This window comes from Pseudocercospora fijiensis (genome assembly GCF_000340215.1).
Source record: "Pseudocercospora fijiensis CIRAD86 unplaced genomic scaffold MYCFIscaffold_6, whole genome shotgun sequence".
Taxonomy (NCBI): Eukaryota; Fungi; Ascomycota; class Dothideomycetes; order Mycosphaerellales; family Mycosphaerellaceae; genus Pseudocercospora; species Pseudocercospora fijiensis.
The window spans coordinates 1,619,477-1,644,751 of record NW_006921537.1 but is presented as its reverse complement, the minus strand read 5'-3'; the positions used below and the strand labels follow the sequence as shown (position 1 = coordinate 1,644,751).

General features: G+C 51.5%; 10 protein-coding genes across 10 annotated transcripts; 4 read left to right on the top strand and 6 right to left on the bottom strand.

Annotated features, from left to right (window-relative positions):
- The first annotated feature begins 184 nt into the window (after positions 1 to 184).
- Positions 185 to 1,012, top strand: MYCFIDRAFT_211723 (uncharacterized protein). The gene is made up of 3 exons (XM_007930126.1): positions 185 to 313; positions 382 to 519; positions 598 to 1,012. Exons 1-3 carry the CDS (start codon positions 303 to 305, stop codon positions 689 to 691), a joined length of 243 nt encoding a protein of 80 aa, XP_007928317.1. The 5' UTR covers positions 185 to 302; the 3' UTR covers positions 692 to 1,012.
- Positions 1,013 to 1,318: 306 nt separating this feature from the next.
- Positions 1,319 to 4,597, bottom strand: MYCFIDRAFT_26292 (uncharacterized protein; the record flags this gene model as incomplete). The annotated part of the gene is made up of 3 exons (XM_007929708.1): positions 1,319 to 1,906; positions 1,962 to 4,108; positions 4,165 to 4,597. 3 exons carry the CDS (start codon positions 4,595 to 4,597, stop codon positions 1,319 to 1,321), a joined length of 3,168 nt encoding a protein of 1,055 aa, XP_007927899.1.
- Positions 4,598 to 4,811: 214 nt separating this feature from the next.
- Positions 4,812 to 5,554, top strand: MYCFIDRAFT_55955 (uncharacterized protein). Its single transcript, XM_007929821.1, has 3 exons — positions 4,812 to 5,001; positions 5,145 to 5,231; positions 5,299 to 5,554. The coding sequence occupies exons 1-3, from the start codon at positions 4,837 to 4,839 to the stop codon at positions 5,398 to 5,400; spliced, it is 354 nt and encodes a 117-aa protein (XP_007928012.1). The 5' UTR covers positions 4,812 to 4,836; the 3' UTR covers positions 5,401 to 5,554.
- On the bottom strand, positions 5,549 to 6,703 carry MYCFIDRAFT_76933 (uncharacterized protein; the record flags this gene model as incomplete). Its single annotated transcript, XM_007929883.1, has 1 exon — positions 5,549 to 6,703. One exon carries the CDS (start codon positions 6,701 to 6,703, stop codon positions 5,549 to 5,551), a length of 1,155 nt encoding a protein of 384 aa, XP_007928074.1.
- Positions 6,704 to 7,344: 641 nt separating this feature from the next.
- On the bottom strand, positions 7,345 to 9,627 carry MYCFIDRAFT_76932 (uncharacterized protein; the record flags this gene model as incomplete). The annotated part of the gene is made up of 2 exons (XM_007929882.1): positions 7,345 to 9,118; positions 9,188 to 9,627. The coding sequence occupies 2 exons, from the start codon at positions 9,625 to 9,627 to the stop codon at positions 7,345 to 7,347; spliced, it is 2,214 nt and encodes a 737-aa protein (XP_007928073.1).
- Positions 9,628 to 10,712: 1,085 nt separating this feature from the next.
- MYCFIDRAFT_5716 (uncharacterized protein) lies at positions 10,713 to 11,390 on the top strand (the record flags this gene model as incomplete). The annotated part of the gene is made up of 1 exon (XM_007929684.1): positions 10,713 to 11,390. A coding segment is annotated over one exon (678 nt), but the record flags the coding sequence as incomplete, so codon positions are not given.
- A 1,200-nt stretch (positions 11,391 to 12,590) lies between these two features.
- MYCFIDRAFT_211721 (uncharacterized protein) lies at positions 12,591 to 15,477 on the bottom strand. The gene is made up of 3 exons (XM_007930125.1): positions 15,070 to 15,477; positions 14,719 to 14,954; positions 12,591 to 14,661 (listed from the first exon to the last, which is right to left on the bottom strand). The coding sequence occupies exons 1-3, from the start codon at positions 15,107 to 15,109 to the stop codon at positions 12,859 to 12,861; spliced, it is 2,079 nt and encodes a 692-aa protein (XP_007928316.1). The 5' UTR covers positions 15,110 to 15,477; the 3' UTR covers positions 12,591 to 12,858.
- Positions 15,478 to 16,036: 559 nt separating this feature from the next.
- MYCFIDRAFT_26691 (uncharacterized protein) lies at positions 16,037 to 17,532 on the bottom strand (the record flags this gene model as incomplete). Its single annotated transcript, XM_007929711.1, has 3 exons — positions 16,037 to 16,761; positions 16,818 to 17,243; positions 17,310 to 17,532. 3 exons carry the CDS (start codon positions 17,530 to 17,532, stop codon positions 16,037 to 16,039), a joined length of 1,374 nt encoding a protein of 457 aa, XP_007927902.1.
- A 1,098-nt stretch (positions 17,533 to 18,630) lies between these two features.
- MYCFIDRAFT_155217 (uncharacterized protein) lies at positions 18,631 to 22,492 on the bottom strand (the record flags this gene model as incomplete). Its single annotated transcript, XM_007930124.1, has 1 exon — positions 18,631 to 22,492. One exon carries the CDS (start codon positions 22,490 to 22,492, stop codon positions 18,761 to 18,763), a length of 3,732 nt encoding a protein of 1,243 aa, XP_007928315.1. The 3' UTR covers positions 18,631 to 18,760.
- Positions 22,493 to 22,870: 378 nt separating this feature from the next.
- Positions 22,871 to 24,178, top strand: MYCFIDRAFT_76927 (uncharacterized protein; the record flags this gene model as incomplete). The annotated part of the gene is made up of 1 exon (XM_007929881.1): positions 22,871 to 24,178. One exon carries the CDS (start codon positions 22,871 to 22,873, stop codon positions 24,176 to 24,178), a length of 1,308 nt encoding a protein of 435 aa, XP_007928072.1.
- Between the last annotated feature and the right edge of the window lie 1,097 nt (positions 24,179 to 25,275).

The window sequence follows — 25,275 nt, the reverse complement described above, 5'->3', positions numbered from 1 at the left end:
TCGAAGTCTCCGTACCGTTCTGGCGATGTCGATGAAAGAGTAGCGGTATTTCACGTGGAGGACGTAGGGAGTGAACCAAAGCAAACATTATCAAAGCAGGAAAGGCGAAAGCTCGGGCCGGAATTGCAGCCTGCCCCGCCATGTGGCATCGATATCGACATCGACATCACTGCTGAATCAACAACACTTCTGTGTTTCTTCCCTCTAAAGACAAACACTTGGATCGCTGATTCCTCCACCTCGACCGCTGTCTCTACTACACCTAAGCGCCCTCAGAGCACATCCGCGACAACATCGTCAAAATGCAGATCAAGTAAGGCTACCATTACGGTCATCATTCAAAATCCAACGCGATTGCTAACCATCTCGTCAACGGCACAGAGTCCGTACCCTCACCGGCAAAGAGATCGAACTGAACATCGAGCCCGACGACAGAGTTTCGAAAATCAAGGAAAAGGTCGAGGAGAAGGAAGGCATCCCACCCGTCCAACAACGCTTGATCTTTGGCGGCAAGCAGATGTAAGACAGACACACGCCCATATACCAGAGTTTGAAGACGAGAAGAATTTGGCTGACGCGATGTGGGGGCTCAAACAGGAACGACGACAAGACCGCAGCAGAATACAACCTCGAAGGCGGCGCGACTCTACACTTGGTTCTTGCCCTCCGTGGTGGGCAATCTTCTTGCTGAAAGCAGTCTTTGCTGACGGTGAGAATTACCTGAAAGATGATCTGCCCGCTGCGATGGCTACGCGCGCAAGAACAGGCTCGAGAAGAGGAGCGACTGCAGACCGAGCGACGGAAGGTCAGAAGGGCAAGACTTCGGAAACATGTCTATCGACGAGTGAGGAAAGAGCAATGGAGGTTGATCGTGCGATTGAGCAAAATTTGAGCTCCTAGCCTGAAGGACGATGCATTTGCAACGAGCTAGGAAATGACTTCCAAGACTTCTCGATTAGACCTGAGATACCACGAACAAGACACGATTAGCGCGCATGCGCTGATGAGCAGCAGATACACCTTCATTGCCCCGTTTTCGCTGTCACACGAACAGGTTGAGAGCGTTGAGCCTACGCGGAAAAGCATGAATGTGCTTGGAAACCTCTTTTGACGACTGACCTTGCAAGCAGGAGACAAAGGCACAAGATTATTGACATCTGAGTAGGCATCAGAAATCTGCGATTCATAACTGCGGTATCATCTACACCCAAAACAGCACACATTCCTCAATCCCACCACGTTCGCTCATTGCATACAAAACGCCAGGAACACCAAACAAACCAAGATCCATCATCACCATTTCATCATCCCATACATTCTACGCCACACCGGTAACCCTCCTGATACTCCTCCTAGGTCCCTCCCCAATAACCTGCACCTTCCCCTCCGCCTCCAAAGCCCTCACAGCCTCAGCAAACTCCTGCCCTTCAACCGGCACAGAACTCTGCTCCGAAAGCGTTCTCACAACATCACCATACCTAACACTCGAATTCCCACCCCTAAGCAACTCATCCAAAACCGAAACAACCCCATTCTTCAAATCCTCCTTCCTCTTCCTCTCACTCGCAGAAGTCCCCTCGGTCAAAAGACCCATATCGATAAGACCAGTTCTTGCATCTGTGGCAGCTTGTTTCAAAGCGGATTGGATAAGACGAACGGCTTCTTCTACATCTTCTTCGGAGACGGTGGAGCTGAGACGCATTTTTGCGTGGGCTTCGGAGAGACGAATCATGGATTCGAGTTGACGGGTTGTGGCTGTGATGCGACGTTCTGAGGCACGAATGTCTTCGCCGAGTTTTCGCATCGCGACGTAGTGGCGGACGAGAGCATCGGCGGCGGGTTGAGAGATTTTGGGGTGGATGTTGGTGCGGGCGTAGGAGATGTAGGACGTGAGGAACTCGACGGGCTAGAGGGGAGGTTAGCAAGAGACTCGAAAGAGTTGTGGCATCGACAGGACTTACCAAGACCTCATCCCGGCTGGCATTCTCTGGAGTGTCTTCGAGATACATGCCAACCAAATGTCTTGCCAGCTTACGATCAGTGCTCTCGTCAATGCGATCTAGCACAAGGTAGACGAGATCAAATCTGGAAAGGAGCGTTGGTGGCAGATCGATGTTTTGCGGCACAGGAAGGTTGACGTTGTACTTGCTGCCAATGGGGTTGGCAGAAGCAAGAATCGATGTTCGAGCGTTGAGAGTGGTAATAATGCCAGCCTTGGCAATCGAGACCGTCTGCTGTTCCATGACTTCGTGGAGGACCGAGCGGGTGCTGTCGGACATCTTGTCGAATTCGTCGATGCAGCAGACACCTCCATCAGACAGGACGAGCGCACCGGATTCGAGAACAAGTGATCTGGTTTCCGGATCGCGAGTCACATAGGCTGTCAGACCCACAGCCGAGGAACCTTTTCCAGAAGTGTACACACCGCGAGGAGCGATTTTGTGGATGTACTCCAGCATCTTCGATTTCGACGTGGAGGGATCACCGCACAGCAAGACATTGATGTCACCTCTGTACTTCGGCGATCCTCCCTTTTCGAAACTCTTGTTTGTACCGCCGAAAAGCTGGAGGAGAATTCCTTTCTTCACATCATCCATCTCGTAGATCGAGGGAGCCAGCGATCGTGCCAGAAGCTCGTAGACGTCAGGTCTTGAAGCGACCTCCTTGATTCGCTCCTCCTCCTCTTCGCTGACTTTTCGGACTTCTTCCGTGCTTCCAGCGGCCTGCTCCGCAAGTTGCTCTTCGATTGTGCTTGGATCGATGCCCATGCGGCGCTTGTCCACTTTCTGGATGTGCAAGCAGTCCACGTATGTCTTGAAGATGTTCTTGACAGTTCGTTGATGTGGGTTCACGCGAACCTGGTTGCACTTGAAGACGCCCGTAATTTCGACACGATCACCAGCCTTGCAAATGTCGACCAGCTCATCGTAAGCACACAAGCTGACGGAATGTGGAGTCTGTCCATCTGGAACAGAGTCTGGGGTCTCCTGTAGCTTGATGACTTGCTTGTCTGCGAACCCAGATCGGTTGTGCACGATTTGCATGCTGTTGCTAGCGCTGCATACTTCTCTTGGACAACGAGTGGGTTCGGCAATCTTGCCACGGTCGAGGTCAACCTTGACGGTATGATGGCAGACGGAGCAGCGGAAGAATGCGTCCTTCATGTCTGGGATGATTGGGGTTGTCCTAATGACCAAGCCCTTGACTGACACCAGCTGGTCCATGTCCTTCGGGTCGAGGTCTCGCAGATTGATGTTCTTATCGAGACCAAATGGTCGCACGCGGTAAGATGAGCTCTCCACCTCTGCATACAAGTCTTGCTCATCTGCGGAGGGCTGTGGGGCTGGTCGTGGTGTTGCACCGCCATTCATATCATTGTCGAGGTCTGAGCTGGGCATGGGTGGCATCGAGCTTGATCGATCTGTGCGACCATTCTGAGATGGTTGTGATCTCCGCTCGCCCATCTTCTTCTCAGCAAGCTCCATCAGGGTGTCCTTGATGGCGCCATCAATCAAGGGAACGATCTCACTTGGATAAGATTGCAATTGATGGTACAGCTTCTTCGTGCCTGGATATGCCTTGAGATCTTTGCAGTCCAAGTAGAAGCACTTCGTCCCAAGTTCCAGCATAGTCTCGCACTGAGCAAGAGCTGGCTTCTCGAGACCTGGATGCTCGTTGTCCAAGCTCTCGCCTTCCGTGAGTTCTCCATCTTGGACCATGCGATACTTCTTTTGAAAGTTGAACACGAAGTCCTTGAAAGCTGACCAAGAATCTTGCACGGAAATGTTTGTACCCCAAATGAATCTTGTGCCACGGCCGCCAAGCGCAGCAGCATCTGATGTGTTTGGGTTCAGATTCGAAAATGTGGCTGCGTCCGAAGGGTCGATTGGGACTGGAGCACCATTTTCGTCCACAAAAAGCTGTCGTCGCCTGGTTGAGCTGTCTAGCAAATCTGAATTGATGTCATGCCTCCTTTCTCTTGCGCTGGGCTGGCTTCCGAGACCAGATCGTACGAAAAGACCAGTCGAACTCGTTCCGTGCTGTCTGTTACCATTCGATCTGGGTCCTGCAGCATCCGAGCTTGTGGCGTAGTGAATTGGAGAGGAGTCTGCGAACGTTATCAGTGCTTTGCTCTTGCGCAAAAGTTTCCCTAGTTCTGCTCACCGCCAATGTTTGCTCCGTTTGCTCTAGGAGTTCTGCCACCTTCACTACTCAGACCAGCTGGAGTTTGGGCATCAGATCTCTGTCTGAGCGGACTGCTTCCATTGACGCTGCCTCTGGCCGGCACGCCTAAGCTCTGGCTCTGCGATTGACTCTGACTCCCAGCTGGCGAACTGCGGAAGAAGAGCGGGCTGCTTGTGGGAGGTGCTTGAGATTGTGAGTTGCTATTTTGAGTGCCTATTGGTGTTCCATTCCGGCTCGATGCTGCGCCTGCCTCGCTCTGGAGTTGTGAGTTTGCAGCATCTTCGTCTGGCTGAGGGGGATCGCTCGGTGGTGCAGCGGACGATCGCGGTGCCTGAGAACCACGTTGAGAGCGGCGAGGTGTGTTGTTGTTTGATCGTGTTGATCGTCTTGATGCTGGTGATGAGTCTGCCATTTTGTCTTTGAGCTTAAGAAAGTGGCAGCTCGTGGTGATCGTGAGAAGGGGCAGTATCGCAGAAGCAGACGCGAAAAGCTCACGCGAACGCGTCGCGCTAGTAAATTGAAACCTTAATTCGCCAAGGTGCCGATAGAGGTATCGTATCGTAGTTCATCATGCTCGGACTGCTCTACGCAATATCAAGTCTATCTCTGAACCCGCGATCGAAACAGTGACAGCGACAACCAGGACTCACCATGCCGGCACCCTCGCAGCTCGCGATCGCTACCTCAGCGCTCAATCGTCTCGTGAAAGAAGAGGCTTCTTACCACCAAGAGAAGAAGGCGCAAGAAGCCCGCATTGCCAAGCTCGAAGTAGAGCAAAGCAACGATGAGAATGCTGAATACACACTGAGGCAAGAGGTGAGTTGAGTCGAAGTAGTAGTAGCATTTCGGGTATCTGGTCATGATTCTCTCATCGCATCTATGCTACATTCATGCCCATGTCCTGTTCAACTCCATCCATGCCAAACTGAATGCTGCTAATTGTACAATACTTGTTACAGCGCAAAGCTCTCGAGGAGACCAACGCTATGTTCCCACAACTCAAGCAGAAGATTGAGGATGCCAAGGCTAAGCTTGAAGCTCGGCTGGTAAGTATATCCACTTTGTAATTTCTGCGACTGTGTGATGCTTGAAGTAGTTCTGACACTCTTGCAGGAGCAAGACAAAGGTCCTAGTGATCACAGCTCGCCAGAAGATATCACCAAGGCCAAGGAAGCAATTGCTGCGGCCCTTGGTGCCATTCGAGAGTCGTCATGAGAAGTGGTGTGTGATAATGCTGGGTGATGAGGCCATTCTGCGGCCTGCTGATTGTGTAAATGCGTCGAGAAAGGATGATCTGTTAATATCGACCACTGTGGTCTGTATATGCACTACTTGGTGCTTTTCGGTGAAATTGATGCTTTCCTCATCGTTTAATGATCTTCTTCGGCTTTGGTGCGAAGATGCTGCTTGGAGCTGGGCGCTTTCTAATGCCGGACGGATTCTGTGGCGGGCTCGCCGATGGACTAGTTCGCTTTGGTGGTGACATGCTTGGCTCCTTGGCAACTGGTCTGCCGTTGACATAGGTGCTCGGGACCGAGTATTTGACCGGAGTGGTCTGGGAAATGGCCTCAGTCGATGGCACAGGAGCAGGTGTTTCAAAGTCGAACTTCTTCTCTGGTGGAGCGGCGCGTGCTTTGTCATTCTCGGACTTGGTGAGCTGTCGGAGTCTGGCCTCATCGATCTCACGAGCTTTGCGCACGGCCATTTCATTGCGTTTCTGTACTGCTTCCGCGTACTTGACGTTGGCAACCTTGCCTGGTGCGTGAATCTTGACGTTTGCGTTCATTTTCTTACGGTCTCTGAGCATCTCCTTCTCATGTGGTAGTAGCTCTCGTGGTGCAAACTCTAGTGGTGTCTTGCGGGCGATGTCGCGGATCATGCTCTGCGGTGCTTGCTTGATTTGGCGCGATGCTTGTGTGGCCTTCCATGGCTGGGCGATCTGCATCTGCCGTGAGTTCGAGGCAGCTTGACGGCGCATGGCAGCAATAGCCTCGTGGCCAGTCTTGGCGGTCTTGACAGTTGGTGGCTTCTTTGCCAAGCCGCTTGAGTTCTTGTTGCGGACGCCGTCGACATACAGGGTCGTCTCCTTCTCATCACGTGCATGTGCCATGACACCAGGCACAAATAGCGCCTGCTTTTCGGCCTTCTGAACCTTTTGACCAAGCAGCTGCTGGCGAAGCTCTTCTTCCTGCTCTTTCTCCTTGTCGGCTTGCTTGCGCATCAACATCCTGTAGACCTTATACCAGCTGGCAGGGTTGTTTGGGTAGGCCATCTTCTCTTCGTCATCAGCAATCTCGCGAATGTCGCGGCGGATGAAGCTCTGCCAAAGGGTAGCGTTCTCGCCAGACTCGGCGTAAGAGGGGTTGTTGATCTCGATTTCGCGGAGCTGCTGTGGGCTCTCGACCTTCTTGAGGATTGGCATGGCCATTTCTTGTGGTATGCCGTCAAAGTCGGTAATGCTAGCAACGTGTCGTTGGGCACAGCGAATTGCTATAGCGAAAAGTGTTGGTACGGGCATGTTGAAAGTAGGCGCTGCGGACAGCTCTTGTAATTCCTGTGCGGTGGCTGGAGGAGCGGGCAGAAATGGCCGTGCGTGGCTATTGTTCGAGTGAAGTGACGAAGTGAAGAAGTGACAATAGGCGGTGGAGCGGTCAACTCTCATTCACCGTGAGGACAGTCCTCAGCCAGCCCGAAGTCCGTTGAATCCGGCGGTATTGGCTGGAATAACTGCAGTCTTGGCTCTATTGCTATACGTCCAGTCCAGTACATGGTTATATAGAGTGACAGCGAGCGTGTAGGTTGTGAGACTGGTGCTCATTCTTCGTGAACGCAGATAAAGGAAGCGAAGTCGTGAATGACGGTTGAAGTCGTCCAAGCTCCGTGCACGTGGCAGAACCTTAAATCCCTGCTCATCCTGGAACAGCAGGCGCGTATCTCTCACAACATGAACGAAGACTGTACATCCTACACGCGACCCAAGGTCTACCGGAGCGATACATAACACACTCAAGGAGATACGTCGAAGTATGGTGTTGAGGCATTCCAACTATACAGTTCCAAACCAGAACATTCTTGCTGCAATGCTCAAACACACACACACTTCAAGCTTTCTCTGACGATCTGAGGAAAGTGAACGTAGATCTGTTCCAACAAGCCATTCTACATGTGGACTTCCCGCACTGCAAGGGTGAACTTGCCATCTCCATGCTTCTCAAGTGTACCTGTGACCTTCAAAGTGCTACGACCGTCAAGGTCAACCACCGCGAGTAGCTGCGCGTATGCTTGGGCTTCCTCCTGCTTGATTGGCTTGGGCATACCAGCTTTGAAGTCGTACCGAATATTGCTACTTTGCTGGTAAGGCACAAGTACGACCTCCGGCCTGGTCTTCTCAGCGACCAGAAGCAATTGTCCAGATTGATCCTTTGCGTCAACCTTCCTCGTCACTGTACCGGAGATTGTTACCTCTATACCCCGCATTTCGTATGAGCTGCGCGCGATGCTGGAGAACTCTCGACGCCAGACATCAAGTTCTGGCAGGCTGTCATCATTCTTAAGATAAACGAACGCAATAGAGTCGGCCTGGCTCGGAGCCGGGCGCACAGTCTTGATGTCGCTAATATGCTGTAGCGCCTCGAAGGCTCCGCCCCAACATGGGCCCAGACCGTAGGGACAAATTGGTGTCAGTCCTATCAATGTCATTGGCTGGTCGTGTTGTTCCATGATCTTCTGATCCAACTCCAGCAGACTAATGGCCGGTTGCTCAGCCATTCGCGCGCGTTGCATCAAGGTAGTCGTTGGCTTGGATGTTGGTAAGTTGATTTGCACGATCGGTGCAACACATGGCACGCCTCTCTCATTCATTACGAAGAGCATATAGTGACCTGGCGGCGCGATGTTGGGATTCGCCGGACCTGCTAGCTGCACGCTCGTTCCAGTCTGGTTAGGAACCAGCTTCACTCGAAGCTGGTTCATATTGGTGGTGTGCGTGACAGATCCAAGTCTCATCAAGCTCGCTTGCTTGATGTTATCTTTCGCACCAACAGTGATGGTGAAGCTCTTGCCATACTCAATGGTCGGTAGCGGCTTCTGAATGTTAGGTCGGTCGACTCCCAAACATAGGTATGGTGGCGAAAAGAGTTGCGCATTAGTGAGTGTGTTTGAAGCTCGGGCTCCGATTGCATCGCCGTATTCTCCACCAGATGCTGACAAGACTTGGCCATTTGGGAGCAGCAGTGCGATTGAATGGTAGCAACGATCGTGTACCTCTTCCGCCATCGTTGCCCACCCTTTAGACTCACTCCACAGCTCGGCTTTGTGTACAGTCATACCAGGTGTCAGGTCGTTGAAGCCAGGTGGATTCGAGAAGCCTCCAGCTCCACTTGAGCCACCAGTGACCAATACACTGCCATCCGGCAGCACAGTAGCGTTGTGCTGACGGCGAGCGTATTGCATGTCGTTCGAGGGGACCCATGCCAGCTTGTCCTTGGTCAAGTCCATGATCTCGGTCTTCTTGATAGGAGGATTTCCTCCGCCAGTCCAGAGAACTTTTCCATCTTCGTACATTGCGGACGAACCATACTCACAAGCTCCTCCAGATCGCATTGACCCTGGGAACTCCCAAGCTATAGTCCTATTGTTGTTCACGTTCGCATCCAAGTTGATCAACAGTGATTCTGCTTGCGGACCGGCTATGAAGATGCGTCCTTTAGGATCTAGGTGCAGTTTCGGGTACAAGGGAATAACCCTGCCTGGAGGGCTCGGCGCAGTGACCCAAGAGACCGACGGAGAAGCTTTCACAGTTGGATCAGGATGAAGTATCTGTGGAATATTGCTGATATATCTGCCAGTGGCCCAGTCAGACTGGGCCATTGGTATGTGACTTCCTGAAATGACCAAGGCACTGCCATCTGGCAAGGTCAGGACTGAGGGATACCTGCACAGCAGCACGCGAAGGTCAGCAAGGCACGAAATAATTTAGGCCGCAAATTTATCGCTGTCTCACCATCGTCCATCATTCATTTTTGGCAGTGATATCCATTTATTGCTGAGGTAGTCGTAAGTACAGGCTTGATCAATGCCAAGCCCGTCTTCCTTGTGGCCTCCAGTAATGAGCAGACTCCCATCCGGTTGAAGGCAATGACCTGAGCAGAACAGGTTAAGGTTGTCCAGAAATTGTGGCGCATCCTTGATATCTTGGTCGGGAGAACTGTTCTTGATGAGCTTGCTTTCGTCAACCAGGAAGTTATCCTTTGGAGAAAATGGTAGATCAATGAAGAAAGGTCTCGTAAATTGCTCGTCGAGATTTAGGGCTTTAGGATCGTTGGGGTTCGCACGCCTACCCCAGCAAAGAATTCTGCCATTTGGCAGCAAAGAAGCGTGAACGGCGACTCTGCGCGTGTCAAACACAGTGCCCCATTTTCCGACGTCTTTCTCAGTGGCCATTGCTGCTCTGGATTGTTAAACAATATGATGGAATATGCGAAACAAACAGCTTGCTGAACGACGCTGTAATGAGTGGAGTGGATGTGGCAGCTCACACAGCTCATATGTGTTCTCAACCATGACCCTGCTACCTCTTCGCTTCCACACGTTCCAAGCTGGTCTCCTCACTGCTTTGCCCGAGGGATTGAGAGCTGTTGAGATCCATCGCTGCTTCCGTGGCATGACCGCTTGTGTCTCACAGCCCCCGATACCAGTAATTCAACATTTCTTGAAGCGATACCATAGGATGAATATGCAGTAAGCAGAAACCTGCATGGTTCAAGCTTTCCCTTCGTGATTCAGAATCGAGTAGCCAATACAGCCGCGTCTATCTCAAGCCATGCTGTGAGTAGCAAAGCTGACGCTGCAACATGTGCAAGCGCGAGGAGCATAGAAGCCTGGTCTTTGTCACAGAGGAGCAGGGCAAGCTTCGAGGCGAAAGCTTGCCATGAATGTGCGTGGCTAGACCAGTTCTATCAGTATGAGCTCTGGAAGCTCGCGCTGCCATATGCAAACTCTCAGCCAGCCATGAATGAGATGGCTGAATACACTTCGCGTGCTGTATGCGTGGCGCATCATTCGATCGACCCGCTCAAGATCTTGATTGTGAACCCAGGCAAATATTATGCTTCGACTTCCTTCTATAGCATCTTCGGAAGGTGAGGCTGGTTAGCTGGTGGCCTCTATGGAACGTGGTAGTAAGTTGTATGTCAAGATGGGAAATGTGGAAGTCTCACGGTGTCCATGAAATGATGAAAGCAGATCAAGGAGCTCGGACTCCCATGCGCGGCTAGTCTAAACCTAATTTATGATGCTTGCAATTCAGGAACGCAGATGTGCACAGCGGTGACTATTGGGTGCGACAAGTCTTTCTCCATCAACTGCGCAATCCAAGTATATACCGCCACGTCATCGCGAACGAGATTGTCGAGATGGCAGAATTCGAAGACGTGCCGCTGACCTACCTGCCGAACGCTGAAGAAGGTATACGCCATGCGCAGAGCCAGATATTTCGTTGTGTGCTACGCTAATGACAACGCTGTTCAGATGCACTACACGCAAGTCGCATGCTGACCGTCGAAGAGCGAGCCTTCCAGCGTGTAACCAAGCAGCTCCTGAGCGAAAAGTCCGTCCTCAAGCCCGCGCTGTCGTATTTACCGTCACCTCCGCCTGAAGGAGAGGGCGAGCCACCTCTCTACGATCCTGCACGAGTGGAGCGCTTCCGCGAAGATGTGCTGCTGGACTTTGCGAATCTCGAAAGCAGCATCATTCGCATACAGTTGATCTTGTCATCAAACCAACGCGAAAGAGAACGATATGCCGCCGAAAAGGCCAAAATCTTGGAGACAGCGCAGGCTGTGCGTGACAATACGCTAGAGCTGCGGTCGCACCTTCAGGAAGCGCAGCAGGTGTTGGAGAGGCGCAAAGGCTATGATGAAATGGCTACTAAGATTCTGGATGATCGCAAACTCAAGAGTCGCGACGATGCGAAGGCGGACATCGAGAAGCTCGAGAAGGAGATCGAAGACCTTCAGCAGGAAAGTGTGGACTATGAAGGAACCTGGATATCAAGAAGAGAACAGTTCGACATGGTAGTACGCGAGGGAGAGGCTATGATCAGGCAGATCAAAGGGATCAAGGACGAGCCTGAGCCAGAGAAGGACGAGAATATGGACGATGCCGACGATGGACCCAAAGATGAGACTAGTGGCCGAAACACACCTATCCAGGATGGTCGTTCGCCGCGACCAACCGACGCTGGAGATGCGACACCGCTACCAGAAAGTGGTGAAGATGGTACTCCCGCTCGACCGACGAATAAGTTCCTCGAGGTCGAGGATGCAATACGTCCAGGCAGTCGCATGTCTTCGCCTCTTGCTCGGCCAGCTTCTATGCCCGACGATGTGGACATGGCCGAGACACCTCTCGCAGGGTCTGTTGGTGCAGAGCTCGAGCGCGGTAAAGTCGACGAGAGTATGGAAGTGTCTGCAGATCAGACCGCCGCTGCCACGCCATCTGCTGATAATGTGGAGACTATGGATGAGACGTGAAAAGGGCGTCGATCCAGCATTTCACGATAGGCCGAGTCAAATAGAGCTCTCTGCGCAGCTATACCGCTGCTGGGCAAAAACCAGGCTATCTTTTAGTCATCAGCCGCCCTTCTCATGTACTGCCAACATTTGCATCAATTCATCTTCGGCAGCGCCCTTTGAATACCAAATGCGCCACAGGGAACATCAGACTGCTCACGGAAACAAAAACGTAAGGCAAGCCATAAGACCGTTGGCCGGCAACGTCTCTCGACTGAGTCCCAAATACAGATCGAACGAATAAACACCACGACCATGTGCCCACCAACTTCACATACCCAACCAACCTCATCTCCCTCAAACGCCAATCCACCCACCACAAATCTCTCATCCCCTCCGACCAAATCTCCCAGACCGCCTATCACCACTCCACCCAAGAACTCCACTCCTCAATCCTAAACCATAGCTTACGGTCAAACTTCATCCCAGGAATCCCTCCCACACTCCAGCAACCCGCATTTCCAGACTTCTCCTCTTCATAGCCTTGCCTCTTCCACGACACATGAACTTCATGAACCTATAATACCGGTCCCCTCCGATTCGAAGACGCAGCAGTCAAATTCCTCTCGCAGTATCCGGAAAAGGTTTAGAGTGAGGCTCAGAAACAAGATGTTCTGGACCGCGATCGCAATCCATGGGACTCCGCAGATAGCGGAGAGGATTTCGAGTTTGTCCGGATTTTGTTTTTGAGGTTGGGTGTTTTTGATTGATTTTAAAGGGTTAGGATTTGTTCGGGGATGGTGTCGACACGGTATGTCAGCTCGCAGTCTACGGTTTCTATTGACCGGGCTCTGGTTCGAATCCAGGCGTGGTGAGGAAATTTGAGGCACTTTTGCCAAGAGATGATGTTGAGAAAGACGTTGTGGTTGCACAAGCGATACGTGAAGTCTAAGGCAAACAGAAATCGAAGCCATGAATAGAAGGCAGAGCATCGTAGAGTATCGCAGAGCATCACATCACATCATCATTGCAGCCAACTACACTAGGACAAATGGTATCCCATAGCTACAACAGTCTTGGTCTCATCACAAGTCATATCAGACAGCCTCTCCAGCTTTTCGTGTCGTTTCATCCCAACTGAACGTCCCTAGTCATAGTTTACTCAGAGCTTGCTTGATACATTCGTATCGACCGCGTAGCATTTCGCCTCTTTCACCTGCTGTGGATCGTTTAGTAGAACGCTCTTGTTGAACTCCTGGTTGCTGGGAGGCACATCGAGAGCCGGGTTCTTGTCGAAGAAGTTGACTGGCTTGAAGGCGACCTTGATGATCTCGCAAGGCATGACTGGGAAGTCTTCGATGCGAGGAATGTGGTTGATGCCGAACTGGACGAAGACGACGAAATCCTCGTCCACAATGTTCTCCTTACGATTGGCCCAGCTACGAACGCCAGTACCACCTCTCGACTGATTGGTGTACTTGCCACCAGCGTAAAGCTCGCCATCGCGATACTTGACAGCATAGATGTTCTTGTCAGCGAACTCTGCACGCTTGTGGTTGAAGCTCTCCATGTCAGACAACATCTTCTGAAATGGTGGCGCGTGGATCTTGTACGCGACGGGCTTGCCATTGATTGGATTGCGAACATCGACGTTTTGTATCTTGAAGGTTCGGTTGGCTGCGTAGTCGATGTCGTAACCACCACTTGTCTCGACGAGAGTCTCTTTCGAGATGTAGCCTGTACCGTGGGGGTTGAAGTCGCTGCGAGGCATAGCGTGAGCCTCTTCATAGACCAGTCGGTTGTGGTAGCCGTCAATGGCAGGGTCAACCCGAAGCGAGAAGATGTGTTGATGGTGAGTCGCTAGGACACCTGGATGTACGACAGTGCCCCAAGGTACCTCAAGGCCGTCATCAATAGGCTGCGTGGAAAGGATGCCAGTGGCCCGCACCTCGTAAGCCAGCTCACCAGCCTGGTTGAACACGAACGCCATGATATATTCGTAGTTCGACACAGTGATGATGGACTGTACGACAAGCTCGCGGTTTCGGACGACAGCAGCACGACCTGTTCTATAGTTGGTGTGCTTCCAACCGATCCCGTTGTCTTGTTCGTGAATGCAGACGACGTTGGGCATCTCGAGTGGATTGCCTTTGTCATCAGAAAGAGTCGCTGACAGATAGTGAATCGAACCGAGACAATCACATCCAAGCTTCAGGTCGTTTGCCATGATTCCTGCACCAACATCGCCAAGATCGAATGCTGCCTTCTTGTGGTAAGGGTGACGCGGGTCGGCATACGGGATGTTCATGTCGGACAATGCCAGACGATAGAAGAGGTTGCGGCCAGCGTAGCGCACATCATAGATGACCATGCCCTCACGTTGGTTGAAGCCAACTCTGAAAGACCACTTCTGCCATTTGATGATGTTGGAAGTTCCCTGCTGCTGAACGTTGAAGCTAGCGCCCTCTGGCTGTACGACCTGAAGCGGCCTCAGATCGGTTCGCAGCTTCTGGTACTCTGGCAGGTACTCGTTGCCAGGGATGTTGTGATTGTACTTCTTGAGTCCAGAGACCGTGCTGTCCGCGCCAGTTGGCATGATATCTATCCTGATCACCTTCCTGGTCAGGTCCGAGATGACAGGTGAAATGTTCAACGGAAACGCGTAGTGGTTTGAATCTGGCTCCTCCGAGTTGTGTGGATCACGTGTGTAGAGGAAGCATTGCCACATTCTCTCGTCGTCGTAGATGCCGTCCGAGCCGTAAATCCAAGGGTCTACCACAACCTTGGTGCCTTCAGGAAGGTTGAGTTTCGCAAGCTCAGCCTGTACAGCTTCATCTGCAAGTGCGATGCGTTCCATAGCGACGACCTCTTCGCCATCACCAGGAGCGTGCATGTTTGGACCTAGTCGGATATTGTACTCAACCTGCTGCGTACTGAGATTCACAACGGCCTCATGGAACTTGTTCTGAGGCAGCGTTAGTGCTGCGCGGCTCGCATAAGACCGGAGCCGAAGTCAACGTACAGTTTGTCTGAGATAGTATGTCACGAAGACCTTTCGATCGATGTGCGGCAAGTCCGCTCCGGCGAAGTCGGCCTCAAGATACGGAACCATCTCAGCCTTTGGAGGCTCGTTCAGTGTGATGGCTTTGAAATGAAGATCGGTTCCTTGCGGCCATTGTGCTTGAAGCAGTGCGACAGCGTTCTGAATCTCGCCAGCGTCTATTGGGTTTTGTGGGTGGACGGCAGTGTGCTTGCCCGCTGTTGACAAAGGTCAGCAAATGATGCTCAAGGTCCTGGCCACTTCGGCTTTGGATGGTGATGACTGGCTCTACACCACGATCTGCAGGCCTTGGCCATGCTGATATTGACTTACTTCGAACGGGAAGCGCCTTCGACGCTGTCTCAGTTGCCATTGTGGCGTTTTTCTGTATGCGAATGTTCTAGATCAGGTGTTCGTGCTGAGGTTGTAATAGAAGTGACTCAAGTCTTGTCCCTCCGAATTTAGGCTTCACAACGGTTTGTGGATCTTGTGAAAGTAGGGAAAGAAGTGAAGCAGATGTAGTGAAGATAACGGCCAGAGCGAGGGAAGTAGCGGCCCTATTTTATACATCCCCGGGAGGGAAGGAGCATTGGTGTAGAACTATGATGTGGGGCTTCGGCACGCAAAGGGCGTGTGAGAGTTGGCCGCGACCTCTCGAGATGCTCTCCTCGAACCGCTGATGGCCCAGTGTTCGGTATCACGATGCGGACTTTCTCAGTGCGCAGTGCGCGGTGCGCGGTGCGCGGTCGAAGTGTCAGGTGTGCCAGGTGTGCCCCTGCCCCTGCCCCTCAGCAAAATCCGAAGGAAGCTCACTTGGAAGTTCTACCACCTTTGGCAGGTGCATGCGAGCAAATCATATTCCCTGCCTGCTTGGCCGGCGCGCAGCTGGACAACGACACAGTCAACAGTCTGGTTTGGGATGTCCTGGCCTGGATTACAACCACGAATACCGAGCGCCTTCCCTCGATCCCCATCCAGTATTTTCAAGTCCATGATCTTGGCAGTGCAGTATGATGAATGAGGGCAACATGCCAGTCAGCAAGCGTACGTACACGTACAGCTCTCCCTCGCGTAGAACTGGGCGCGAGAAAAGGGCCGCAGACACCTTGAGCATAGGCTGGAAACAAGTAACGCTCGCAGAAGCTGGTATTGAGCTGGGCTTTGCTGCACTATATACCTCGCACCGCACCTGCGCGCGGGCGCATCCAAAATTTGCTCAAACGAGAGCGTGACGCCGAAGAAGGAAAGTTGACATCAGGAGATCGCAGGTCTACAGCAGACGTGACCACACCACGTCCGCTTATTGATCTTCTTTCCTACTTGCTCGATCTCGCTTCGCCTTCACATGCCAAGTGATACCCACAAGCATCGCCGCAACAGCAAGACATAGGCCTGTGAATACTTGCATCCCAATCCATCTGCTCTCCTCCTTGAAACTGCCGCCAATGGCTCCAGCGACGGGATTGCCCACAAGAACTCCCAACGCAAGACAGAAATTGTTCATTCCCATTCGACCTCCCACCAGTCTCAAATCTGGCGTGATGGCTGCAATGGTAGGAGTCTGAAGACTCACAAACGTACCGCTGAACGCTCCATACAGCAATGACCACACAATAACCCCAGCTTGTCCGGTCACCGCGATCCACACCAGTGCAACAATCGAAGAGATGGCGGTGGTGAACGTGAGCACTGTCAAACAACCATATCGATCAGCTAAGAAGGCTGGCAAAACTCTTCCGAGAATACTTCCGGCTGACAGGATTGGCAGCATAAAGTATACGAGTTCTCCCGTGATGCCGCCGCGTTTCAAGGAGTATTCTGTGATGTAGAAGAAGGGCACGTAAAGTCCCATAGCTCCGATGAAGGAGACGATTGCGAAGAGTGTGAAGAGGATTTCTCGAAAGCCGCTGAAGTCAACGATCTTGGGACGCGGAGGTGGAAGAGTACGCATGTTGGCGCATGCGAAGGAGATAGCGCACGTCGCAAGTGCCATGAAGCCCATCACTCTGAGCGACCAGCCAAAGCCTGAGATACTGCATTAGCAGGGCTACGACGGCATTCACAAAAAACGGTCGACTCACCGATCATCGGCTCCAACTTGTGGAACGTGATGGGATACACGACACCTCCTATGCTACTCCCAGTCGCAGCGAGACCTGTTGCAATTGCCCTTCTCTTCTCGAACCATCCTGGTATCACTGCCACCGCAACGATGAACAATGAACCCGAGCCAAGTCCGATGCATACTCCTTGGGCCAGAAAGATTTGCCAGTATGTTGTGCACAACGAGGTCATCATGAGACCCAGCACTGCAAAGAATCCCCCGAAAGCGATGAGACGACGTGGGTGGCCTCGATCAAGGATACAGCCTGCGAATACGCTTCCGACCGCGAGCAAGAAGCCCTGGATTGTGCCGATCCATGAGATGCTGCTATTACTTTCGCTTCGGAGCATCACATTCGAATAGTGGAGTTGGAAGATGCCGAAGGCGGTCACCATTCCCCAGCCTGTAATGGACAAGGATAATCTGTAATTGCGACACTATTGTGACATTATTGTTCTAAACGAATCACTGTTGAAGTACAGCATGAACCCAGACAAGATCTGGAGCCATCCTCGCAACGTCCCATCAGGTATTGGTGTGTCATAGTAGCTTGATGCTACAGATGCATTTCCGGAGTCGTCCTTCTGCTCGTTCGAAGATTCGCATGTTGACTTCCTCCTCTCACCTCCAGACAATTCTGCTTCATCCGCTTTCAGATCATAGCTAAAATGGTTTCGATCCACTTCCCCCATTGCTAGTCGAAGCGATATCTGATCCTAGTATGCCTCTGGATAAACAAGATAATGTCGAACAAGCATCATCAGCACACCCTTGACTGTACGCTTTGGCTTGTCCTGCTCCTGCTTCATGCTGCTCAAGGAGACGCAGTCGACACTGACTTGTTTCTTTGACATTGTGAGAAAGAGAGTGTAGCAGCAGTATATTCGCCAGAGGCAGATATAGCAATGGCCTGCCTAGAGAACCACCAGATCCTTCTCATCATATTTGAGAAGGGCCGTTTCAGGCTGCTGCACAATCACCATAACCAGGGTGTGCATAATGATGTCGATCTCAAAGATACCGAAGCCATGGGGCACGGAAGTGCCAGATCTTCTTCGCCTAAGCTTCAATGGCTTCATCATCAACGTCATTAGAGATACACAGTAAAGACTGCAGATCTCAGACTGCAGAAACCAGCCAGCCAACACAGCCAATGCTATCGGACCTAGTGACCAGAGTATGCCTGTGTGCTGTACGTTTCGTACGTGGGAAATTCAAATTGTCTTTCCGTGGTCCCAGAATTGCAACACGCTGCGTCCTGCATGCTCTCGAGGAGAAGTTTGGCAGTGATGTAAGCACAGTACGGAGAAGTTCGTTCCTGTGGCTTCTAATACCACCCTTCTTCGCATTGTGGATGATCTCCTCTGCAGCGGTTCATGAACAAGCATGCCGAGGCTACGATTCGAGGCAGGTTCGTTGACGGGCATGATTTTGGAGAGTTTGGATAGCGTAGCAGATCTCGGATGACTATACTGTAAAAGGGAAGCACACTTCCTCTCTGTCAACAAGGTCTTGCTGGTATCCACGAACGCTGACAGCACGTTCGAACCTTCCGGTGTTGTTATGATGAACTCATCGGCGTCTTTTGTGCTGTCGTGGCTTCGGTTGAAAGGTTGAAAAGGAATGCTGATGTTGAAATGCAGAAGGAAGCAGCGGGTCGGGGGTCCTACGTTGATCTCCCAGGCTCTTGGCGCAGATCGCCTCCTCATCCTGCCACGATAGGACATTGAACGAACACTGCCTATGGGGTGCACTGGGGAGGATGCACTGGGGAGGATGCACTGGAGAGTGTCGACATCATCAATCACAATAGTCCATTTGCTGTACAGAAATACGAAAATTTGCAACACTGGTATCTGCCCAAACGCCCACCAAACAACAACGCCGTGGTCCTCCACGTCATAACAAGCTCCAATTCACCTAAGCGGTCCCCTCGACCACTTTGCAGCCTTCATTAACAATCTTCATAATATCCTCATTCTTATGCGGCAACAGACCAAGAGCGAATGCGACATCATTCCATTGCCGTTCACTCTCAGCCCTTTGCAACCTCGGCGCCAGCTTGGATGCCAATTGCTTAGCGTGCTTGTCCTTCTCGATGAAAGTCGCCAGGAACTTGATGACCTTCCTGAATCTCTCCTCATCGAGACCTTGATCTGCAGACAACAAGCTGAACATATCGACGAAGTGGTTGTACACCGCATTATCTTTGCCCGCAAGCTCAGCGAAGAACATTCGTGACATCTCTCGAATGCGTTCATCGCTGTCCTCGATACATTTCGCCATCTCTCCCAGCTGGCCTTTGACCTTGACTTGACCTGCGAGAATGAGGAAAGTGAGGGTCATCAGGCAAGTGCGTTTGACTTGGAGACTTGCGTCTGACAGGCGGCGGTAAAGGAAGTCTGTGTTCTCGTCGATGAGGTGATTGAAGCAGACTGCCATATCTCCGAGAGCAACAACAAGATTGCTACGAGTAATAGAGCTCGGAGAGCGTTCCAAGATGGTGATGAGGAGGCCAAGATTAGACTCGCAGAATTCGGAGCTGACACACATCAGTTTCGCCATGCACAACGCTGCCTGTGCCTGAAGTTCGGCATTGGGATAGGAAGTGTTATTGCTGCAGATCTCCGACACCAGAGGACCAAAGTGAGTGAGCAACGACTTCTCGCCAAACAGCAGCTCGCGCTCACGAATGTGTGCGATCGCATCGGTGAAGTCGTCTTCGTTCGTGCCGGCCATGAGATCGAGTTCGTCCGCAGCTTCTTCCTCCTCAGACTTCTTATCGCCCTTCTTCGATTTCTTCGCCGAAGCAGGTTCAGACTTGCCGAGCTTCTCCTTCTCAGCTTTCCTACGCTTGAAGTCCTGCTCGCACAGTTCGAGGTGAACGATCTGCTTGAGAGCGATATGGCCGACCGCAAACAGCAGCTGCGATAATGCTAGAGCTGAGTCGCTGCTTGAAGTCGCTGCGGGCTCCTTAGCCTCTGGTTGCTGTTCAGCTTCTGCCGTAGCATCCTCTGGCAAATCGCTCATATCCACATCGCCATCGTTGTCCATCTGCCTTTCATCCACCTCTGCTTGCTTGGGTGGCGGAGTCGCCTTTCGAGCGAAGACACTCTTGGTCTTTCGCCGAATGATCTCTGAGCAGAGAACGTCGGGGTGCTTTGAAAGAGCGTAAATGGCGCCAATAGCCTGCTCAGCAAGGCCGTACCAGTCTCTACTGTCGCTTTCAATCTCAAGAAGATTGGCTAGGCGAACAAGCACAGCGTGGTCATTCGGCAGCCTTGTGCTTGGCTTGGCCTCGGTACCCTTCACTGGCTTGTTGTTTGTCATCCGCATGAGCGCAATGCAGGTGTATCGAGCCAGCACAAGATCTTTGCGACCGATAGCACCAAGTCCAACACGTAGACAAGTCTCCATCTCCTTCACCACGATATCTGGATCGGCTAATGCGAGCATCCCGAGGACAATGATGCAACCACGGCGCTGTTGCTTTGAGATCTCCTTCTTTTGGACGCCATACACCTGCCAGAGCTTCTGGATCACGAGCTCGTTAACAGCTTTCTCCTTCATCATCGTTGCCAGAAGTTGCTCCAGACTTGTCAGCTCTGCGGGTGTGCAGCCATAAGTCAAGCTCATCATGTTTCTGGCAACGTAATTGGCGGCTTCGCTGGCGTTGAAGTTTCCAGGCGCAGCAAAGAACAGCCCTTTGTAGCACTCAATGAGGTGAGTCTGCACTCCTTTCCCTTCATCGCTGTTGCCCTTGGTCCAAATGAGGCGTAGCATTCGTCGAATGCCATTCTTTGCTGTCTCGAGACCGAAAGCATCTGCCGTAACGAAGAAGTCCATCGCTTCAATGACTTCGCTTTTGTTTTTGGACGAAAGTAGCTGCGTGACATGTGGTGAGGCATCGTGAAGCGTTTCGATGAACCTCAATGCCTCGATGTAGTACTTCCTCGTCAGAGACAGTTTGTTCATGACTTCAGCAATCGCTGCATCTTCTTGCGCCTTCTGGAAGGCGGCTGCTTGCTCCTCCTCACTGAGCGGCGCCTTCTCAGGCTCCTCTATTCGTGTCGGGTCGTCGAGCAGGCTTGCATCGACGGTCTGCTCGTTCGGATCGCGATCCGCCAGGCCAGGTGTTTCTGTCGAAGGCTTGAGATTCGCAATCTCTTTCTCGACAGTGTCCAGGCGCTCGCTCCACTCTTGGTAGCCTAGTTGGCCGCCATGGAGCACTGCAAACAGATGCGTGCTCATCAATTTGCCGAGCAGCTTGATCGCATTTCTCCTCACATTCGAGGACTTGTCCTCTAAGCTTTGTCTGGCCAGCTCCGCCGCTTTCTGCCTTCGCTTTGGATACTTTGTCTCCAGGTCGCAAAGCTTCACGTAGACCTGTATTGCTCTGCATCGACAATAGGGATTGATGTCCAGGAATCGCTCCTCGAGCACGTCGAAGAATGCGTTGATCTGGCCCTTGTGCTCTTCTCTCCTCTCGCCTTCCTCCACCTTTGAAAGCATAGCAATCAGATTGCCACATACTTCAATAATGGCACATCTCAAGGTGTAGTTGTTGCTCTCTAAAAGCTTGGCTAGGTAGGTGACTTGACGCTGCACGACTCTTGGAGCGAGCTCTGATAAGCGCGCAACAAACGTCGATACGGACTTCGGACCCTTGGTGTCGCTCTCGTTGAACTCCTTGTTGGACAGCTCTTTCATGACTTCTTCTGCGAGCTGCGGATAGTCATATTGCTCGGCCAGAATGTGGAGAAACTCTGCCATGGGCTCAGACAGATGCTCAAAGTATGTCAAATTCTGGATGACGCTTGTCTGAGCACTGTATGCCTGTCCATGGTGCTTGATGGCAACACACAATACCTTGTAGGCATGCATGCGAATGGCTGTGCTCTTAATTCTCGTCTCGCTCTCTAGGATGAGATATGTCGGCTTGGTGAACATGCTGATGAACGTATCACGCTCGCTGGTAGTCACAAAGATCTTGGCCAATTTCAGCTTCATGACCTTAGCCATCGAATCCAGCGCGGTCTGCAACTGAGATGAGGGATCCCAATTGCCATCTTTCTGAGCCGCTTTGCTCTTTCCCTTTGCGCCTTTTCCTTTCGTCGGAGCGGCTGGTCTCTCCGCGCTCTTAGCTTCAACTGCTGCTATGCACCATTGTAGCAAGAACGCGAAGATCTCGAGGATCTGCCTATGTTGCGCAGTTTCACTCTCGCCTTCCTGCTCGTCATGGTGCACAATAGCGGTCTCAGCGCCCAGACCGCTAATAATCACATCGAAGAGTCGGCCGAGGGATGTAGAAGGAATGTATGACGACTGCCTGGAAAGCTCAAAGAGCTGGCTGTTAGTGCCGCGATTCTTGCTTGTAGATGGAGAGGGAAGAGGGTGCTGATCTGAGGGGAGAATGGGCGCGCACTTGAGCAGAAATTGCAAGCTGTGCAAATTGCTTGCTTGTAGTATTGCCTCTGGGTTCTCGCCCGTTGTGGTCGCTATATCATTCAGTACACTGCTAATCAGGCCAGGCGAAAAGGCATCGGGATCGTTTTCGCATGCGAGAAGGTCTTCTGCCGCTTCGGGAGTCGGTATCGCATGGGGATCGTCGAGGTAGGCTGTCAAAGCCTCACTGATGTCAAATTCGCTCATCGCTGCAGATTATGCGCGATAATGCGCAGAATATCGTCGACAACGCTCTCCAGTGTTGTTTGGCGAAGGACAGGACACCAACTTTGGACATGTTTACCGGGTGCCGGATTCGGCACTAGCGCCGTTTCTATTTACTCGGCGCGCCTTCCTCCACGCGTTCCGCGCCGCGGCTGGCTGCGAACCTCGTGCAAAGCATTGCCTTCCTTGTCTGTACTTCTGCATCACATGCAAGCTGCTCGAGAAAGCGCCATTGAGCCGAAGTGAAACGCAGTGGAGGTAGCCATGGCCATGACTGCGATTCCGGCCCAGGAAGTCGTCGTAGTCCATGAAGACGAAGCTCCACAGTACGGTGACAGCACAGAGGACGACACCGAGGAAATGGACGAAAGCAAAGGCCCATTGGATGAGAGCGGAGGAACTACTTCCGACGAGGAAGAGGAAGACGTCGATTCCGCAGTCGTGGACGACATTGAGAAATTCGAGGCCAGCTTCAAGAATATCACCCAGCGATATCGCTTGATCAATCGCATTGGAGAAGGCACATTCTCCACTGTATACAAAGCCGAGGACTTACTATATGACCGTTATGCCAACGATTGGGACCTCGATGCCGACCAGGATACACAGGATAGCAAGCTCTCACACAAATCCTCGCGTCAGAAAACACGATACGTGGCGATCAAGAAGATCTATGTCACCTCGTCACCGGCGCGAATTCTGAATGAGTTAGACCTTCTGCACGACCTTAAGCATTCGCCCAATGTCTGTCCTCTCATTACTGCTTTCCGGCATCAGGATCAGGTCATTGCCATCCTTCCATATTTCCCACACAAGGACTTCCGAGACTACTACCGCGACTTCACCGTCTCAGACATGAGGATATACTTTCACAACCTCTTCACAGCTGTGAGTGCTGTGCATGATGCCGAGATCATCCACCGCGATATAAAGCCAACCAACTTCTTATACTCACCTGCTCAGCAGCGAGGTCAGCTTGTCGACTTTGGTTTGGCTGAGCGGGAAGGCACCGACCATCATCCCTGTGCATGCGAGTGGGAGTCAAAGGACCGAGACAGGAAGGTCAGGAATTCTGTGTATTCTGCCACGATTGCCGCAGCTCAGGCTGCGGGCCAGGAGCCACCGAAACCCAGTTATCCAAAAGAAGACCACCGGTCATCTCGACGTGCAAACAGGGCCGGTACGCGTGGCTTCCGTCCTCCAGAAGTGTTGCTCAAATGCACGGCACAGACCTGCCTCATCGATATATGGAGCTGCGGGGTCATCCTCCTCACATTCCTGTCCAAGCGCTTTCCATTCTTCCACTCGGCAGATGACATAGACGCCTTCATCGAGCTATGCAATATCTTCGGAAAGAGGAGAATGAAGGAGGCGGCTCTCCTCCATGGCCAGATCTTGGAATTGACACTGCCAACGGTCAGCGAGAATGGACACAGCTGGGAGAAGGTTCTGCTATGGTGTCTCGGCCGCAATAAGAAAGAACAGCCTAGCAACGGCCTGACGGACGAAGAGCGTGAAGCTGTGGATTTCATGCAGTGCTGTCTCGAGCTTGATCCGTCGAAACGAATCACAGCAGAAGATGCGCTGCAGCATCCATGGCTGAGACTCGATGCATCCGAGCCAGGAAGTGAGGAGATGGTCGATCTCACGAGCTCCGAGAGCCTGTAAGCAATGAAATGCGAAGGCATGGGACATTGGAGGGAGCAAAATGCCTCTTGAGACTAATGGGTGATCTGTGGGATCGCGTATGACCCAGCTCACAGGCATTGTTGGCGTTTGGGAGCGTGGCATCTTACGAGGAACAGGATGATACCCAATCATGTTGCATGTACATAGTGTACGACTAGAGGAATAATGACTCATGCCTGATTATTCGTGTTCTCCAAATACCGGTACCCATTCGGCATCTGAGAGTCGGGCTGTCCAATGTGGAAATGACATGACTCGCGTCTTCCTTCGTTGTCAGGGGTCGGCGACCCGAGCCTACCTCCATTCAGGCTTGCGGGAAGAAGAATTACGTAACATAGACTTTTATTAAGCTTCGACTAGACTTTCACGACGTTTTAACGGCACCTAACTGATTCTTCTCCTATAAGCCTAAGAACAAATCGGGCTAAACTAGTACGTAGAATATAGCTACTTACCCTTAGAGGCTATAATATAACTATCTCTATAGTAATATTACGATCTAAGTAGCTAAGGTCCGTTATATAGTATCTAACTACGTCCTCTAACTCTAAGATTAAATACGATATAGCGTTATTATCGCGATCTATCCGCTACGAAGAAAAGTAAATTACGATAAAAGTCTTAGTATTTTCCCTCGAGCCCTATAATATAAATACCTAGTAATCTATAGTTATATATATATCTAGAGGTCCGAGAAATAGGCTATTAGAAGGGGCTTAAAAGCGTAGATATATATAGACTCGTATTATTATAGTTTTCTAGCCTTCGAGCCTCGGAAAATCTAGGATTTCTTATAGTTCGTACGAATAAGTTATAACTAGCCTTAGTATATAGAAGATAGAGCCTATAGTACCTAAACTAGCGATTAGCTTATATAAGACAAATTCTTCTTCTTATTAAGGCGTAGGACTCTTTTTCTAGGTTTGTCTTTATTTAATATAGACGTTATTATATAGGTTAGAATATACTATTATAGTAACTAAAATCCTATAGGTAATTATATAGAGGAGGCCCGGTTTAGTTTTAGCCTTTAGGCGCTCCGCTATAGGCTTCGCTTAGACCGCTACTATTGTAAT

Excerpts from the sequence above, each read along its gene's own strand:
- MYCFIDRAFT_211721 (XM_007930125.1), bottom strand. The coding sequence starts at position 15,109 with ATGGCAACTGAGACAGCGTCGAAGGCGCTTCCCGTTCGAA. Across the intron at positions 14,955-15,069 it reads GAAGGCGCTTCCCGTTCGAA|CGGGCAAGCACACTGCCGTC; the intron begins GTAAGTCAATAT and ends CTTTGTCAACAG. Across the intron at positions 14,662-14,718 it reads CATACTATCTCAGACAAACT|AACAAGTTCCATGAGGCCGT; the intron begins GTACGTTGACTT and ends ACGCTGCCTCAG.
- MYCFIDRAFT_55955 (XM_007929821.1), top strand. The coding sequence starts at position 4,837 with ATGCCGGCACCCTCGCAGCTCGCGATCGCTACCTCAGCGCTCAATCGT. Across the intron at positions 5,002-5,144 it reads AATACACACTGAGGCAAGAG|CGCAAAGCTCTCGAGGAGAC; the intron begins GTGAGTTGAGTC and ends TACTTGTTACAG. Across the intron at positions 5,232-5,298 it reads CTAAGCTTGAAGCTCGGCTG|GAGCAAGACAAAGGTCCTAG; the intron begins GTAAGTATATCC and ends ACACTCTTGCAG.
- MYCFIDRAFT_211723 (XM_007930126.1), top strand. Across the intron at positions 520-597 it reads ATCTTTGGCGGCAAGCAGAT|GAACGACGACAAGACCGCAG; the intron begins GTAAGACAGACA and ends GGGCTCAAACAG.